Raw genomic sequence first — 17,390 nt, 5'->3', positions numbered from 1 at the left:
AATTTCATTATCTTAATAAAGCAGGCAGTTTTAGATAAGAAAGTCGAGTCCCTCTGCCTCTGCGCACAGAAAAAAATAAATACCTGACAATTACATTTTTGGAGAGCAAATGTAATACCTGGGAGTGGGGAATCACAACCCATCATCCCTGAAGAGACTTTAAATTTTTTGTTTGTTTTGCTTTTTTGGCGGCTGGCCGGTACAGGTATGGAACCCTGGACCTTGGTGTTATCAGCACCATGCTCTAACCAGCTGAGCTAACTGGCCAGTCCTTTCCAGAAGGGACTTTAAAAGTCCCACCATTAGTGGAAAAAATGTTTTGTTGTGCATGGTAGGTTTCTGATTCTTTCCTGGGTCTGGTAGATCATGGAAGCTCTTTTTCCAGTAAGTGTAACTGTCCACTAGAAAACAAGATGTACCAAACACAGCCACCACTTACCTTTTCTCTTGGTTCCTTGGGAAGCTCGCTGCTCAGCTCTGGACTCCTCTCATATTTGAATTCATTGCTTGAAGCTGAACTTGAAAACCTGGTGGAAAGATCCGAGTTACTTGTATGGAGCCACAAGCTGAGATTCTCCCCAGCCCACACACTGTCACTGGCTCTCGCTGGTTCAGGAGCCCAGGGCTGAAATCAGCCTTGACATCATCAAAGCCACACTGGCTGATATCTTTGGAGAAAGGACACTTCCTTTCCAGTTGCTAAAAGGGGAAGGGTCTGGTGGGGAGAGCCTACCTTAAACACAGCATCATCAGGGTAGAAGAGGCTGCAGGCTGGGGTGAGGACAGCTGGGTGCTGGTCCCAGCTCTGCAGCCTCCTCAGTGTGGGAGCTCGGGTCAGGCTTGTGACCTCACCTGAGCCTCTGTTTCTTCATCTATAAAACAGGGATAATTAACACCTCCCCATCCTCTTTTATAGGGCAGATAAGAAGCTACCCAAGGCCCTAATAGCTACATGTGAGCATTTAGAGAAGAGTGAAGATGCCCTAGGAGGGATAATTAATGGTTGTTGTTAGCAATCCCAGGCACAACAGCAGCCTCACCCACACACAGGCCACCAGACTCAAGGGCAGTGGGCCGTCATGGAACGTGTCGGGGCACGGGTCTCTCTCTGCCTCTATGGGTGACCAGGGCCGAGTCATTGTCCCTTTCTGGTCCTAGTTCCTCCACTTGTAAAGGGGAGGAGAGTGAGGCCAGAATCTTCCCATCAATGAAGAGTTCTCTGGTGTAAATGCCTGAAGATGTAGCACACGCTTAGTTCAGGGCTGGCGGCTTTGAAGAGAAGGGCGGGGAGAAAAACTGAACCACTTAAACTTGTTTTTGGGTTTTTTTTTTTTTTTTTTTTTTGTCTTTTTTCGTGACCAGCACTCAGCCATTGAGTGCACCAGCCATTCCTATATAGGATCCGAACCCGAGGCGGGAGCATCGCTGCGCTCCCAGCGCCGCACTCTCCCGAGTGCGCCACGGGCTCGGCCCTGAACCACTTAAACTTGATCCACACTCAGCAATCCAGGGTCTGCCTCCTGGGAGGCGTGAAGCTGTGATGAGGTGTTTCGAAACTCAGAGCTTCAGTTTCCCCATCTGTCAGACGGGAATCATCACAAGGCCCCTCCAAGGCCCTTCAAAAATGCAGAGAGGGGAAGTATATGAGGTCCCTAGCACCTAGTGCCTCTTACTTTAACTCACGGGTTCTCAGATCTGGCTGCACATGAAAATCACTTGCAAACTTTTAAAAACTACTAAAATGAGGGCCCCTCCCCAGACCAATTGAATCAGAATTTCTAGGGGTGGTGCCCAGGCATTGGCATTTTTCCACGTGATTCTAAGGTGCTGAGAGCCACTGGTCTAACTGGGGCCCAGCTGGCTGCCCTGGTTCCCAGAGCCAGGAGGGCAGTCTGCCCAGAGATCTTGCCCCTGGAACCTCCACCCCGGACAAAGTATGCCGGTGGCAGGTGTGTTATTAACAAGCTGGTGGATCACGCCCGGTGGCATCTCCCTGTTGTGGCCACTTGTGGGAAAACAAAGAGGCAAGAGATGTCAGAGGTGGCCCAGGCTTGGAAAATCATTATTAACCAACTGGATTATTAACACCATTTGGAGCCACATGTATGGAGGGCTTCCCGTGGGTGGAGCAACTCCCAGCATTCTCTCTCTCAGTCTTATTACCTCACTCCTTCAAGGAAGGTTTTAATATTATTTCCATTTTCCGGATGAAGACATGAGGCTCAATGAGGGGAATCGACTTGCCCAAGATATCTTGACACCTCTGATTTTATTATTAGGGCCACCCATGGAGGCTTAGGCATGATCTAAAGTGTTTTCCAACTTTAGGGAAGAAAGACTTAGCTATGGAGACAGGCTGGGCTAAAATGACATTGGTTCCCAGCTTCCTCCCAGGACCTCACTTTCCCAACCTGCATCTATGAAATGGGTACGACAACTCCCACTTCTCTCACATAGCACACACAAAGTTCTGATCTCCACTCCTGGTATACGACACACCCAGGGGGGAGCTGGCTACCTCTCCACACCTCAGCTTCCTAATCCTTATCTCAGAAATGGAAACTAGCCCCACCTCCTCTCAAGGCTGTGAGTAAACCAAGAGAGGAAATGCGAGGTGCCCAGTGGTTTTCTTCCCCTTGGGGTCTCTGAGAGGAGGCTGGAGGCAGCCAGGGACTGAGTGAGGCAGGTGGGATGTGCTCACTTACAGTTTAGTCAAATCCACCGATAGTGGCCGAGCCTGGATCACGCTCCTCCTGATCTCTGGCTTTGCCTCGGAGCTCTCAGCAGCCCAGCCTTTGATCCGCTCCTGGACACTCATGCCCCCTTTCTCGGACTCTGGCACTGCCAGTGGGCACTCAGGGGTGGCCAGCGGGGGTTCAGTCTCTGCTGCCAAGGCCAACAGGCTGTCCTCCCCAAACAGGCTGATGCGCTTCTTGACGCTCCCTCTGGAAGTCCACTGTCCCCCTGCCGGGGCTTCCCTATCAGCCCCTCTGTTCTTGACCTCAGCAAGTTCTAGGCCTCTTCCCGACCTGGGTGAAGGGGACTCTGGTGCCTTCTCTGGCTCCCGGTCCAGCTTGGCTTTCTCTTCCCAAGGACCCTGATCATCTCTGGGGGTGACCCTGGCTGAGCCCCCTGGGGATCTGGGGCTGCCTGCCTCTGCCTGCTTAAAAAGCATCTTCTCCTTCCGTTCACGGATTTTCTTGGCCACATCCAGGAAGTCTGAATCTGGGTCATGAAAAGAAGCCTCTGCCTTGACCAAACACTCCCTGTCCACCTTGGGCTCCGGGTTGGAGCTCTCTGGCCCCCGACGCTGGGCAGTGGGGCCTGCCGATACCCTATTTCCCTCATCAGCCACCCTCCTCAGCAAGGCCTCTTTGCTCTCAAACCGAGCCGTGAGGTCCATGGACAAAGGCCTGGGCTTCCTCACCCATGTCTTCTCTGGAGGGGTGGGGGGCACTTTCCCCACCACAACCGTTCCAGCAGGGACCGGCTTCTGAGGCTGAATGGATTCGATGAAGATAGCTGACACAGGCCTTCTCTTCAGGCGCGGCCTGGGCTCTGGAGTGGGGCCTGCCGTATCCTCCATGCTGCTGGCCTTTGAGAGGGGCTGGTCTTGGCCTATCTCCTCTTGGGTTGTGGCTGGCCTTGTGTCCTGTGACAAGGAGGCTGCTCGGGGAAGGGTCCCCGCGGGCTTTCGGGCGGGCAGGGCAGGCTTGGTGGCCACCTCAGGCTGGGAGGCTGCAGGAAGCTCCTGAGATACACCTGTGTTGGCCTCCTGAGCCCCCTCGCTGACCCCCTTCCCCAGAGTGGGGCCAGTTTTGGTGGTTTCAAAGAGAACCATGGTGCTGGGGCCGGGCCGCAGAAACGCTGCCCTGTTGAACAAGGACGCGCTTCTCCTCGGGCCCTCCCCACTACCCGCCTCCTGCTCCACCAAACCAGGCATTCTCTCGTCCAGATCCTTTGCTGTCACCTCACCGGAGAGCCCACTGGAAGGACACAGCCTGGTTGGACTGGGCCGAAAAGACGAGACAGGGGATTTCACGTCTGGGGCCTGCTCTTTGGAGAAGGGTTTGGGGGCAAGTCTTGGCAGGGGAAGTAAGCGGGCCGGGCTCCTCAGGGGGCTTTTTCCTTCCAAGATCCGGGCTGAGGGGACATCGCCAGCCTGGCGGAAGTAGGTCCGCTTCAGGGTCTCCTCTTTGTCGAGATCACCCAGGCTTGGTACTGCTGTCAGGGTCGTTATGGAGCCGACCTCGACCCGCGTCGCCATGGTTACAGTTGTGGATCCATGAGGATTAAGAACATTGAAAATGTAGAAGCAACTGCTAAAAGAAGGAAAAAGAAAAAAAAGAAAAGTTAGAAAGCAGCGTCTGGGTCAAAGTTTGACTGCACAAGTTTGGGTCAGTCTCTCCACCTCTCTGAACTCTGGGCAAGGGGAGTGGACTAAATGGCTGTCTCTGAAGTTCCTTCCAGCTCAAAGGGTGCAGAAAAGGTGCAAACATTTGCTAGGACTTTTCCTGATTCAGCTAGTCTCTAGGCCAGCTCTTCTGGTAAAAAAAGAGCTACTGTGATTATCTCTGCTGTACAGACAAGGAAACCAGCTCAGAGAGGTAAAGTAACTGGCCTGGGGTCACTCAGGAAGCAAGAGGCGAAGTCAGCATTTGAACCCAGGTTTGATTCCAAACTCACACCACATGCTCCCAGCATAGGCCCCAGTGGGAACATCCTCACCCCTGTTACCCGAATTATTTTCCCATTTCAGAACCTGCACACATGAGGTATTTTAGCTGATCCCCATCACAACCCCGTGCTGAGCACCAGCACAGAGGGTAAGTGACCAGCCACAGGTCACACAGCTACCCATAGCAGGAGTCCCCAGGATCATCAAGCTGGTTAATGGTCTTGGAACCCACCCATGCTTCAGCCACCAACCCCACCAGACCAGTCCTTAGCCCTTATCTTTTCTCTCCCCTGTACTTCCAGATGCCGTTAGAAAAAAAAAAAAGGGCATCCTCATTTTTCTCTCTCCACCTGCTATTGTTATTTGTTTACCTTTGGGCTTTGTTTGTTGGCTTTTTTTGTGTGTTGAACACCTATTTTATGCTAGCTGCCTTCAGAGTAACAGCTAACAGTAAGGGTTTCCCATGAGTGAGACCTGGAGTTAAGCCAAGTGCTCCATATGTTTTATAAATCTCATCCTCCTCAAGAGCCTAGGAGGTGGGTACGATTATCAGACCCCATTTTGCAGCAACTCAGGGCATAAGCCCCTTGTTCACCTAGCTAAGAAAGCTGTTCTCACAAAGCAGGAGCCCTTGTCTCTCATTAATCCTCCAACAACCCTGAGAGGCAGGAATTATCATTACCTCCCTTATGGAGATAAGGGAAAGGGCCCAGAGAGATTGCCAGACTCATCTACAATCACACAGCTGAAAACAGACCTTGAGTCCTCAACCCATGCTGCTCTGCCTCTTTTTAAATTATTTTGTATTCCTTTCTGGTCTTAAAAAGTGTCAGATAAGTCACTGTTTTGGATTCCCCAGTCCCCCTTCATGCCAGTGTTGTCTTTCCCTACAAAACTGTCCCCAGCCAGCCCCCTTCTAGATGCACTAAAAATGTATAAGGTATTTTAGTTAAACTCAAGGCTCCTGCTTCCCTTCCTTGGGGCCCCACACTGCTCCCCCAGCTCTAACTCACTCAGCAGTCTCCAGGAAAGAAAGGCAGACAGATTTTGATATTTTCTCTTCCTTACACGCTCGATGGTGCTAACAGATTCCATCTCCCTAAACTGGAGAACACTGTCTAGACGCAGTTAGAGGCAGAAGAGAGGGACAGATATAGAGAATCTGAGAACTGGAGAATTTTCATCTGCAAAGACCCCAGGTAGAGGTCTACGGCCCCAGGGTCCTGCCCAGAATCAGAGCTACTCACCTTTAGAGCCAGCCCCCATGCCCTCTTAAAACCCAGCTCAAGGACACATACGTAGCCAGGCATGAAACACAGCACAATGACAGGACTCAAGGGACAGAGAGAAAATTGTATGGCAGAACCCACAGGCTTCATCCACTCCCTGGATACTGCAGCCCCACATGGATTGAGCTCGGGCCCCACTTACCTAAGGTGGCAGTCCCTGGCTGGAGAAGAATGACTGCCAGGGAAAACCAATGATGTTACATCTCATCGCAAATGGGGCTGTCCACACACTCCCATGGCAGAAGCAGATGGGGAAGGCAGGCTCATCCCAGCAAACTGAGTTTCGGCAGGTCTGGGGAGAAACAGGACGACAGCCTCAGTTCCGGAGTTCCAGCAATATGTGCACAGACGGTACAAAAGCTTTCAGACTCTAACTGCATCCGCTGGCATCTCCTCCAGCTTATAAAACTCACACTCCTTTTGGCTTTTCAATTTTGTAGCGTTATACACACACATGTGCATAAATAATGCAGAGTCCACAATAGGTGTTCAATAAAAATCTTCTCTAGTTTTCTGATACATGTTTATTGTGCACCTATCATGTATACAAACATGAACAAGAAATATCCCCTGCAACCATGGAACTCAGTCTTGTATAAGAAACACACACAGGAAATTGTAACACTGGGTTATGTCATGGTTTATAACAGGGGATTGGGAGCACATGGATAGGAGGATTAACTCCTAGAATTGGGAGTGGTGGTTTTGGACAACTCCCTTGACTTATAGGAGGAAACTAACTACTGAGCATTCAAGGTACTGACTAATTTGGGAGCTGTTTCTCCTGTTCAGCAGTATTTGGACACTGAATCTCTTTCAGGACTTCAGGTCCTCAAACGCCTCCTCAGGACCTTTGCACATATGGTGCCTGCCCTCTGGGATATGCCTCTTGCTCACACACAGACACAGGCCCACCCCTCAGACATCTCTGCCCCTTTCAACCAGATACAACCCCTCTTACATGTTCATGGAGCACCACAGACATTCTGCAGGACTCATCCTAGCTACACAGCTACATTTAACAGGACATGATCCTTCACTCCATGTCAGTCTTTCCCATTCAGCGGTGAGCCCCCAGAGGGCACCCTGAATCCCCAGTGGCTAGCACAGTGGCCTGACACATAATAGGACTGAATACGTCATTATCAAATAAATAAATAAATAACTGTTGAATGAATAAATAAATGAATGCAGAAAATATTCTCTGGCCCTGCTCCCCACTCTTCAAAGATGCTGAATAAGTCTAGGAGCCATGAGTCTCATGACAAATGACATTAAGCAATATGGGACATAAGATGAGTTTTTCTGGCTAGGGCAGCTATTAATGACAGAACCAAAGAGGTGTGAAGTGCTCAGCTGGAAGCTCAACCCACCAACCCCCACCAAGAGGCCCCCATCAGTTTCACTGGGCTACATGAAGGAGCTCTACCCCTAGGGCAGGCCACTGTCAGACACCCACACAGTGTGACCACAGTAACCTCACACTGTCATGCCAGCTCATCTGCCCAAATGTGGAATGAATGTTTCTCTACATGGCTTTTCCCTGGGAAGAGTCACTAAAAAACTGTTGCTGAATTAGGATCAGTGATACACAAATGTCACCCCTCTTTGGGATCCTTGAACCCACCTCAGTGGCCATACTGCAGGGAAGGAAAAGGGAAAAGGCAAGATAAAGTAAATCTCTTGGTCCACATCTCTCTCACACAGAACAGTGCCTCTGTTATCTGCAATGAGCTTTTTATCTCACACTACCTCACAAGTTTCCATTTCGAATGCCTAGCAAATGCCAGGTATATAAATATAGTTGCATGAATGAATCAATAAATTAATGCGCAAAGGAAAGTAAAGGAAGTTTTTAAGCCACTGTAGTAGACAGCTAAATATTTTAAAGTCCTTCTCAACCCTGGAAACCCATGATTCTCGGGTTTTCATTTAACCCGTTGTCAAATACAAGCAAACCGATTTAAATACATGCTTTAAAATCTTACTTTAAATATATCACATATGTTATGCTTGATGTAAAGAGCTGTTAGTCTCTTCCAAAACATTTCAGAAGCCCACTCACACAGAGGCCAGCTGCTATTTGTGCCTGGGGCGGCCTCGCTCACTCTTTTTAAATATATTAGCTGAGCACTACAGCCAAAGCAAGGTAAATAAGAACTCCCTGAAGAAAGAAGAGTAATTATGACCTCCATGCTGACCTCCATGATGATAAATATATCTTACACCCTTAAATCTGATCTGGAGCAAAACGTCCATCTGGAGGTCACGTGGCTGTGGTGGGCCAGGAGAAACAGGGCATAAGTCTGACCACAAGCAGTGAGAGTAGGAAGAGGTATTTCTCTGCTGTTGCTGAACCTGCCAAATCCACAGTTTGATCTCCCTTAATTGATTTGCAAAGTTTGAAATTCCCATTTCCTGCTATTTCATGCACAGAAAATCAAGTCTGAGAAGACAGTTATCGAGAGCAACAGGTGCTGAAATTAGACAAGTCACTTGAAAGCATTCAATTCATCCATCCTGACACTCCTTCCACAAACTCTGCCTCCCTACGCAGCGCCAGGCTCCATGCTCACTGCTGGGGGAGCCGTCATGGAGCTCGCAGTATCCTGCAGAATCCAAGAGATACACGAGAGAGAAGACAGGAGAAGCTCTTCCACTCAAAACAGAACAGTTTGGCAGCTTTCTCCCAATTCAGAGGCGTTGATTCATTCTAACAGCTGCTGACGATCTTTCCTAATTACACCCTTAAATCTGATCTGGGAGCTCATCAGCCATTCACTCAGCCATCTCTGGCTGCTGCTTCCCGGGCATGCCACCATCTGGTGAGGGGCGTAGGTCGGTCTTGACACCTTCCAGCATCTTCCGGAATGTGACCTTGTCCCCCAAATCTGCAAATCCATCCTGTGTGTTGCATGCTGCAAAGTGCCAAGAATGGACTCGCTGAGTGCACACTCATGTTCTCCCAGAGGAAGAGGGCTGCAGTCCACGCACAAGGTCTGTCCACCCACGGGCCCCAGATGGAAAGGCCCAACCAAAATGTTAAATGTCACTGGAGTGCAAGCATCCTCTCATCTCTGCCCCTATGGCTACAGCCTCAGCTTGCTCATTCATGCATTCATTCAGTCATTCATTCCAATACACAATTATCAAGCACCTTCTGTGTACCAGGCTCTGGGCCAGGAGCTTGGGACACAGCAGTGAACATGACGTACAGAAAGCCCTGTTCTCGTGGAGCTGACATTCAAGAAATAAATCGGCAAAATATATAGAACGTTAGATAAGTGACAATAAAGTAGGGAACTTGCAATGGGGTGGCCAGCGAAGCCTTCACTGAGAAGGGACAATTAAAACCAGCCTCTCCTCACTGACGTTCCTGCCTCAGCTAGGGCCTCCCGCAATCTATTCTCCTAGCAACAGCCAGGGTGAGTCTCCCATATGCAAGCGTCAGGATGCCACCCCATGCTCAAAGCCCATGTGTGTCTCCCCACTTTCCTCTGGATAAAGATCAAACTCCTTCCCGGAGGCCCAGCAGGATCCAGATCTTCTTTATCTCCCCAGCTTCAGTCTAATGATTGGCACCGCCCATCCGTCTGTCTGTCTCTCACACACACTCACATGTTTCAGCACAATGAACCCCAGACAGGTCACAAGACACATCATGTTCTTCCTTGCCTTCACGCCTCTGCACTGCCATTTTCTCACTGGCTGGTTCATCATCCCTCCATTCTTATTACCTCAATGCCACCACCTCCAGGCAGCCCTCCCTGATGCCCCAGGGCTGGTTCAGGTGCCTCTCGAGTGCTCTGGTATCTTACTCTCTATGCTTCCCCCTAGCCCAGCACTGATCAAATGTGTGGTGACTACTCTTCTCCCTAGGCCATGAGCTTCTGGCAAAAAGGGTCCTGGGTCATGTGCACAGCTGTATCCCCAGAGTCTGACACCCTGACATAAAGTCAGTGTGCAATAAACACCTGAAGGGAGTACATCCACATATTAGTCCATTTCCGCTCTTTATAACAAAAATAGCTGGAACTGAGTAATTCATAAGAAAATGAAATTTATTGCTTACAATTTCAGAGGCTGTTAAGTCCAAAGTCCAGGGAACACATCTAGTGAAAGTCTTCTTTGGTGGTGATTTCAGCAACAGAGTATCACATTGAGAAAATGGTGGAGCAGAGAGAGAGGGGTCCTCACACACTCTCCTTTTAAAGCCCTCAGAACCATATCCACAACCACCATTACACCATCACCTTATTATTCCATTTTACGGTGCCACTGCAAGGCTAATGTCTGAATCCTGTCAACAGCGCCAGTTGCAGAGTTACTTATCCTGTTCGTGACGCCAATTGTCTAGCTCCACGACCACACCAGTTGTCGGGCTCTTTTACCTGCCAGTAATCCTGCACTGACTGGGCCGACTGTTGAGCTAGGGCTAGGTCTGGAGCTCCTAGATCCCTCAAGCCCATTCACAGACTGGGTCACAAACCCTTCATACACTAGGCTGGGTCACCAGACCCCACACACACCAGGCTGGGTCACCAGACCGCTTCATGCAGGTCTATGAGCTAGGTAACTGGCCAAAAGGTCCTTGGAGCCATAGGTTGGAATGCATGGTTGTGCAGGGCGGATGCCTGAGGCCGACGCCCACCTTCCTGCTTCACTAAAACTCTCCCTCTCTCTCTCTCTGAAGAACACAAGAATAGCAACAAAACTAAAAAGATACATTGGCGCGCATGCGCACTAACTCCACCCAACCCCCCCCCCACACACACACAGTTTGCTTATAAAGGATGCTGACCCACACCCAACTGGACCTGTGGAGAGGGCCCTGACCAAACTATTCTATTCTCCCAACTTTTACTGGGATTTCCCACCCTCACCAGTTACAGTGGGGATTAAGCTTCAATGACTTTGGGAGCCATTCAATCCACTGCATTCTATCCCTGGACCTCCCAAATTCATGTCTTTTTCACATACAAATACATTTATTTCTTCCCCAAAGCCTTAACTTGTTTCAACTCAGAATTCCCAAGTCCCAAGTCCCATCTATGAAATCAAAACAAGTTATCTACTTCCAAGATACAATGGTGGGACAAATATAGGGTATATATTCCCATTCCAAAAGGGAGAAATAAGCCAAAAGAAAGGGGTAACAGGTCCTAAGCAAGTCCAAAACCCAGCAGGGCAGGCAGTAAATCTCAAAGCTGGCAAGTCATGTACCTTACTCCATTTTTCATGTCCTCTGCATGCTGATGGGGGAGTTGGAGCTCCAAGTCCTCAGGTAGCTCCACTCCTAGGGCGCTCCTGGTCTCCCACCATGCTTTAGCTCTCGCAGGCTGATGTTGCACACTGGTAGCTCTATAAATCTGGGGTCTCCATGGCGGTCCCACTCTCATGGCTCCACTAGACGTGGCACTGGTAGGGTTTTTCTGCTGCAACTCCAACCCATGTTTCCACTCGGCATTTCTCTAGCAAAGGCTGTCTGTGCTGACTCAGCCCCTGTGACAGATCTCTTCCTGGGCCCCCAGGTGATTCCTTACATCCTTTGAAATCGGAATGGCAGCTCCTCCACAGCTCTGGCATTCTGCGAGCCTACAGCCTTAACACCATGTGGACACCGCCAAGGCTTCAGGCTTGTTATCTTCCAAAGCCGCAGGTCCAGCAGCACCTGGGGCCAATTTAGCTATGGTTCGAGCAGCCAAAGCAGCTGGGGTTCCGGGGCTGGAAGCAGCTTCCTGAGGTAGCCCTGAGCAGCGAGCCCATGGATGGCACCTCAGGCCTGTTCCCCAAGACTGTTCTGTCTCCCTAGACCTCTGGGCTTGTAATGGAAGAAGCAGCCTCGAAGATCTCTAAAATGCCTTCGATGTCTTTATTCCCTTCTCTTGATAATCCCTTTCGTCTGTACTAATCTCCTTAGCAAATGGTCACTGGGCTACACCCTTGCTTTCATGGCCAGGCTGAAAGTTTTCTAATTTTATGCCCTATGCTTTCTTTTGAATTATAAATTCTGGCTTTATCTCAAGCCTTTTTCTGCCATAACTCAGCATAGGCTGTTGTAAGTAGCCATGCAGCTTCCTTAATGCTTTGCTGCTTCAAAAATTTCTTCTGCCAAATACCCTGGGTCAGCACCTTAAAGTTCCACATTCCATAAAACTTTGGGGCATGAACAGAATGCAGCCAAGTTCCTTGCCAGTTCATAGCAAGGGTGATCTTTACTCTGGTTTCCAAAAGCTCCTTCTTATTACTCTCCGAGATCTTCTCAGAATGGCCTTTACTGTCCATATTTCTATCCGCATTCTGCTCGCTACCATTCAACTAGTGTCTAAAAAGTTCCAAACTCTCCCTGGTTTTCTTATGTTCCAAACTCTCACCAGCAGCTAGGCTTTTTCTAGTCTGCTTTTTCAAATTCTTCCAGCCTCTCCTTAACACGCAGTTCCAAAGCCACTTCCACATTTTCAAGTATTTGCTACAAGCAACACCCCACTTCTCTGGCACCAATTCTGTATATTAGTCCATTTCTGTTGCTTATAACAAACTACCTGGAACTCAGTAATTTATAAAGAAACAATATGTATTGCTTATGGTCTCAGAGACTGGGAAGTCCATAGTCCAGGGAACACATCTGGTGAAGGCCTTGGTGGTGGTGACAGTGGTGCAGGGGTCTCACAGGGCAGAATGGTGGAGTGGAGAGAGACAGATTCTCATGCATTCTCCTTTTAAAGCCCTTAGAACCACGCCCACAAACACCACTAAACCATCAATTTATTAATCCATTCGCTAGGGCGTGGTCATCACAATGTAATCACCTCTTCAAGGCCCTACCTTTCAATTACCAGAATAGGATTTCCCACCCTCAACATAGACAATGGGTATTAAGCAATGACTTTGGGGTCATCTCAATCCACTGCAACTCCTGAAACTACAAATATAAGAAAATAATATCCAACACAGGCACAGATAGGGGGAAATGGATATGCTCCCAAATTGCTCTTATATATATTTTTTGAATAGACATTTCTCCAAAGAAGATATATAAATGCACAATGAGCACATGAAAAGATGCTCAGCATCAGTAATCATTAGGGAAATGCAAATCAAAACCACAATTAAGTACCACGTCACACCCCAGTATAACAGCTGTGTAAAAACAAACAAAGAAATTTGGCGACATTCACTTTCAACATTTTCTGAGACCCTGTCAAGAGTCAGACGCCATACTGATTCTGTGCCTCTTCTGTCTTCTCTCATTGATCCTCTTAACAACCTTGTGCTGTTCAAATCATTTACCACCATTCCTACAGATGACAAAAATGTGGTTCAGAAACATCCAGTTCCTGATCACACTGCTAACAAGAGGTAGAGCTCGGCTTGAAGTCCAGATCGTCTGACTCCAAGTCGTGTTTTCCCCCCTGTATACCTCACCCCAAAAACCACTTATGTATTTTCAAACCAATAATCCCACTTCGAAAAACATATCCTGTGGAAGCAATCTAAAAGAAAAGGTATATGCACAAAGATGTCCTTTGCAGGGTTATCTATACAAGTACAGCAATAATACACCCCTGGTGATAATCTCTGCTTGTAATAACTCAGGACTCATAAGCCATTTGAAATGTCACAAAAGTTGCAACATGTTGGCAGGTAGGCCAGACCTCCAATTCCTAGCCTGCCCTGAACACCACCAGTGGTAAAAGAATCCCAGTCCTGAGTCTGGGATCAGAAAAGATTGGTTGCCATGACTATACAATAATCCCCCTTATCTTTATGGGGGATACGTTCCAAGACCCCTAGTGGATGCCTGAAACCAAGGATAGTACCAAATTTATATACACTATGTTTTTTTCCTAAACATACATACCTATAATAAAGTTTAATTTATAAATTAGGCACAGTAAGAGATTAACAACAACAGTAAAATAGAACAATTACAACAATGTACTATAATAAAAGTTTTATGTGAATGTGGTCTCACTCTCTCAAAATATTTTATTGTACTTTCCTTACCCTTCTTCTTCTTGTGATGATGTGAGATGATAAAATGCCTTTGTGATGAGATAAAGCGGGGTCAATGGTCAAGGCGCTGTGACTTAAACATACATGAATCATCTCTTTGTTCAGCACATCCATGCCATAGACACTTCCTGCTCATAAGTCACTTCGTAGCCTCAGTTATCACATTGACTCTCATAGTATCACAGTGCTTGTGTTCAGATAACCCTTATTTGACTTCATAATGGCCCCAAAGCACGAGAGGAGTGGTGTGACATTTCTGGACCATGGTTGACCAAAGGTAACTGAAACCGCGGAAAGCGAAACTGCAGATGTGGTTAGACTACTGTAATAGGAAACACTTAGAAGCACCTCACGCTCTTGCAAAACTCGATAGTGTCTCAGCCACAGGGAAGGGGCCATCGTGTAGCTATTCAAAGTGAGGGGTGGGAGTCCGCACGGTTAAGTGGGAAGCACTAATGATAATCCGGGGCAGGGGCAGCAGGGTATCTTCTTGTATTCAAGGCTGTGACCATGGCCAAGGCTTTATATGAATGCCCACAGTCTAGAGGAGAACAGGGACAAATGAAAAAAAACTATTGGAGACCTGGGGTGGAATTATTGGTTAACTTTAAATTTCCTTTTTTTATTTCCATGAATGTTGTTTCTGCAAACCAATCTCTTTTTAAGTCTCAATACCAGAGGTTTCCCTCTGAGCTGTCTGTGTTCTCTCCCATCAATTCAAAATGTAGAGGCATGAAGTCTCTCTCCTGCCCACTTTCAGAAGCTAAGAGTAAAAATAACTATTATTTATTAAGCACACACTGTGTGCCATGCACTGTCCTAAATGTTTTACAGAATTATTTCATTTTGTCCTTTTAAGGACCCAAAGAAGCAAGTCCTATCACAACCTCCGTTTGACAGATGAGGAGACAGGCTGGAGGAGTAACTCCACTTGCCCAAGGGGCTGGATTTCTGGATCCTACTCTCCCCCTCTGTCAGATTTCTTCTAGAGTCCACATAGGCTTAACTAGAACAACACTTTTTAAGTGGTTCAAATGAAAAGAGAACTTCACACCCATTAGGGAGCTTTTATTAAAAAAACAAAACCAGAAAACAACAAGTATTGACGAGCATGCGGAGGAACTGTCATCTCGTGCATTGCTGGTGAGAATGGAAAATGGTGCAGCCGCTGTGGAAAACAGTCTGGGAGTTCCTCAAAGTTAAATTAAACACAGAATCCAGAAATTCCACTCCTAGGCTTATACCCAAAAGAATTGGAAACAAGGACTTGAACAGATATTTGTACACCACTGTTCAAAGCAGCATTATTCACAATAACTAAAAGGTAGAAATAATTCAACTGTCCATCAGTGGATGGATAAATAAAATGTGGCATATACAGTGGAATATTATTCAGCTTTAAAAAGGAATAAAATTCTCATACATGCTATAACATGGATGAACTTTGAGACATAAAACAACAAATACTGTATGATTCCACCTATATGAGGTCCCTAGAATAGGCAAAATCATGAAGACAGTAATTTAGTGGCCACCTGGGGCTGCAGGGAGGAGAGAATGGGAGTTATTGTTTAATGGTTACAGAGTTTCAGTATGAGAAGAAAAAATCATCCTGTGGATAGATGGCGGTGATGGTTACACAACAGTGTGAATATATTTGATGTAACCAAACTGTACACTTAAAAATGGTTAAAAAAATAAATAAAATAAAATGACCAAAAAAATGGCTAAAATAGTAAATTTTGTTATGTATGTTTTACCACAGTAAAAAAAAAAAAAAAAAAAAAGTAAAAGCAAAAAAAACCTAAAAGACAAATACAAGGAAACCGAATGCTTAAACCATGCAACCCCAGCTCATGGAGACCCTGTCCTGAGGCAAATCCCTATTAAAAGCTCTCATGGTCCACACTGGGCTATGCCCCAGCTGGGAATGCAGTAGGGAACAAGAAAGACCCTGTTCCTGATCACAAGGGGTGACACATTCTAGTGGGGGAGGAGGAAATTAAACCCACGGGACAATTCAGGGGGTGCCCTGATGGAGCCTGAAGGGGGTTGTAAAAGACCAAAGGAGGAGTGGTCCAAGATGCCTTTCTGGAAGAGGCAACATCACACACAGCTGAGATGGGGAGGGGTCAGCCAGGCAGAGGAGGAGGTTGATGTGAGCAGAGGACACAGCATATGCGAAGGCCCGAAGGCATTTGAGGAACACAGTCATGGAGCACGAGCCTGTCCACCTCCCTCCCTGGGAGGACGTGAGGCTGCCTTGGTGAAAGGTCCAAGAGGCACAACTTTCTAAAAATAGTGCACTTTTGTTCTTTTGAGTCACGGTTGCATCCGGGAGTAGAAAACACTGGCCCAGGAGTCAGAAGAGGGAGGTTTTGGTCAGGGTAACCACATATTCTAGTTTACCTGGGAAAGATCCCTTTCACTGTCAAAAGTGTCCAGATTTAGATGATAAATTATTCTATCACCCTCCTTTTTTAATTGTGTAGAAAGCACATAACATACGAGGCACAATTTCAACTATTTCAAAGTTCACAACACAATGGCATCTAGTAAACTCACAATATTGTGCAACCATCACCACTGTCTAGTTCAAAAACACTTTCATTACCCTGAAGGAAATCCCGTAGCCATTAAGCAGTCACTCCCTCTTCCCCCCACCCCCGCAATCTGCTTTCTGTCTCTATGGTTTTGCCATTTCTGGGTATTTCATAGAAATGGAATCTATGTCTATCACCCTAGTGCTTGTCTCAGCTCCGCCACTAACTTGCAGTGAGAGCCTGGGCAAGCCTCTCCTTTACTCTGGGCCTCAGAAACAAGAGGTTGAACAAAAGGTCACTAAATTCCCTGCCTTTTTTAAGATTCTGTAATTCCGACTTGGCTCACCCCAAGACTCATCAGCTCTGCGTTTTCCACTTCTCTCGGCAACTGGCACATCCCCTTGTGAGGACCAACTTTCTGGATTCTGAGATTTATGTTCTAAATCCCCTGATCCCCATGATTCCTTAAAAACATCAGTCCTCAATAAGTGACTGTTGAGGGGCTAAATAAAATTATCACTCTCCTGTTGACAGGAGAAGAAGTGAGAGCTAAGTTTCCTACAGAGTGTGTGCTGTTTCTGTAAGAACTGCCTTAATTAGCACAGTCTTAACTTCTGTGTCAGTTCCATCATTAGAGTTTAGCACATCTGACATTTCTGACTCTGGAATCCAGGGGAACAGCTTGAAATGGCTTTTCCCAAACTTTCCCTGAACCATCGGATGTGGACAGGATAGACTCACACCCACCAAAGAGTATTGTGATGTATTAAAAGAGTTTGAGGAATACTGGGTTCGACAATGGTAAAAAGGCGTTTTTCCAGTAAGACTCTGCAGAACTTTAATAGGCTGATTTGCCTTTTAGAC

General features: G+C 47.2%; 1 protein-coding gene across 1 annotated transcript in view; it reads right to left on the bottom strand.

Moving 5' to 3' along the window:
- The window catches only part of KIAA1671 (KIAA1671 ortholog), a 134,167-nt gene extending 129,900 nt beyond the window's left edge, over positions 1–4,267 (bottom strand). Inside the window, exons 1-2 of the mRNA XM_063087992.1 lie at positions 2,706–4,267; positions 440–527 (exon numbers count right to left, since the gene is read on the bottom strand). Of these exons, the coding sequence (XP_062944062.1) occupies positions 440–527; positions 2,706–4,267 (1,650 nt within the window). The remainder of the gene's footprint in view (positions 1–439; positions 528–2,705) is intronic.
- Positions 4,268–17,390: the final 13,123 nt, after the last annotated feature.

This window comes from Cynocephalus volans, chromosome 2 (genome assembly GCF_027409185.1).
Source record: "Cynocephalus volans isolate mCynVol1 chromosome 2, mCynVol1.pri, whole genome shotgun sequence".
Lineage (NCBI taxonomy): Eukaryota > Metazoa > Chordata > Mammalia > Dermoptera > Cynocephalidae > Cynocephalus > Cynocephalus volans.
Note: the sequence above shows the minus strand (reverse complement) of the source record. Positions and strands in the feature narration are given on the sequence as shown.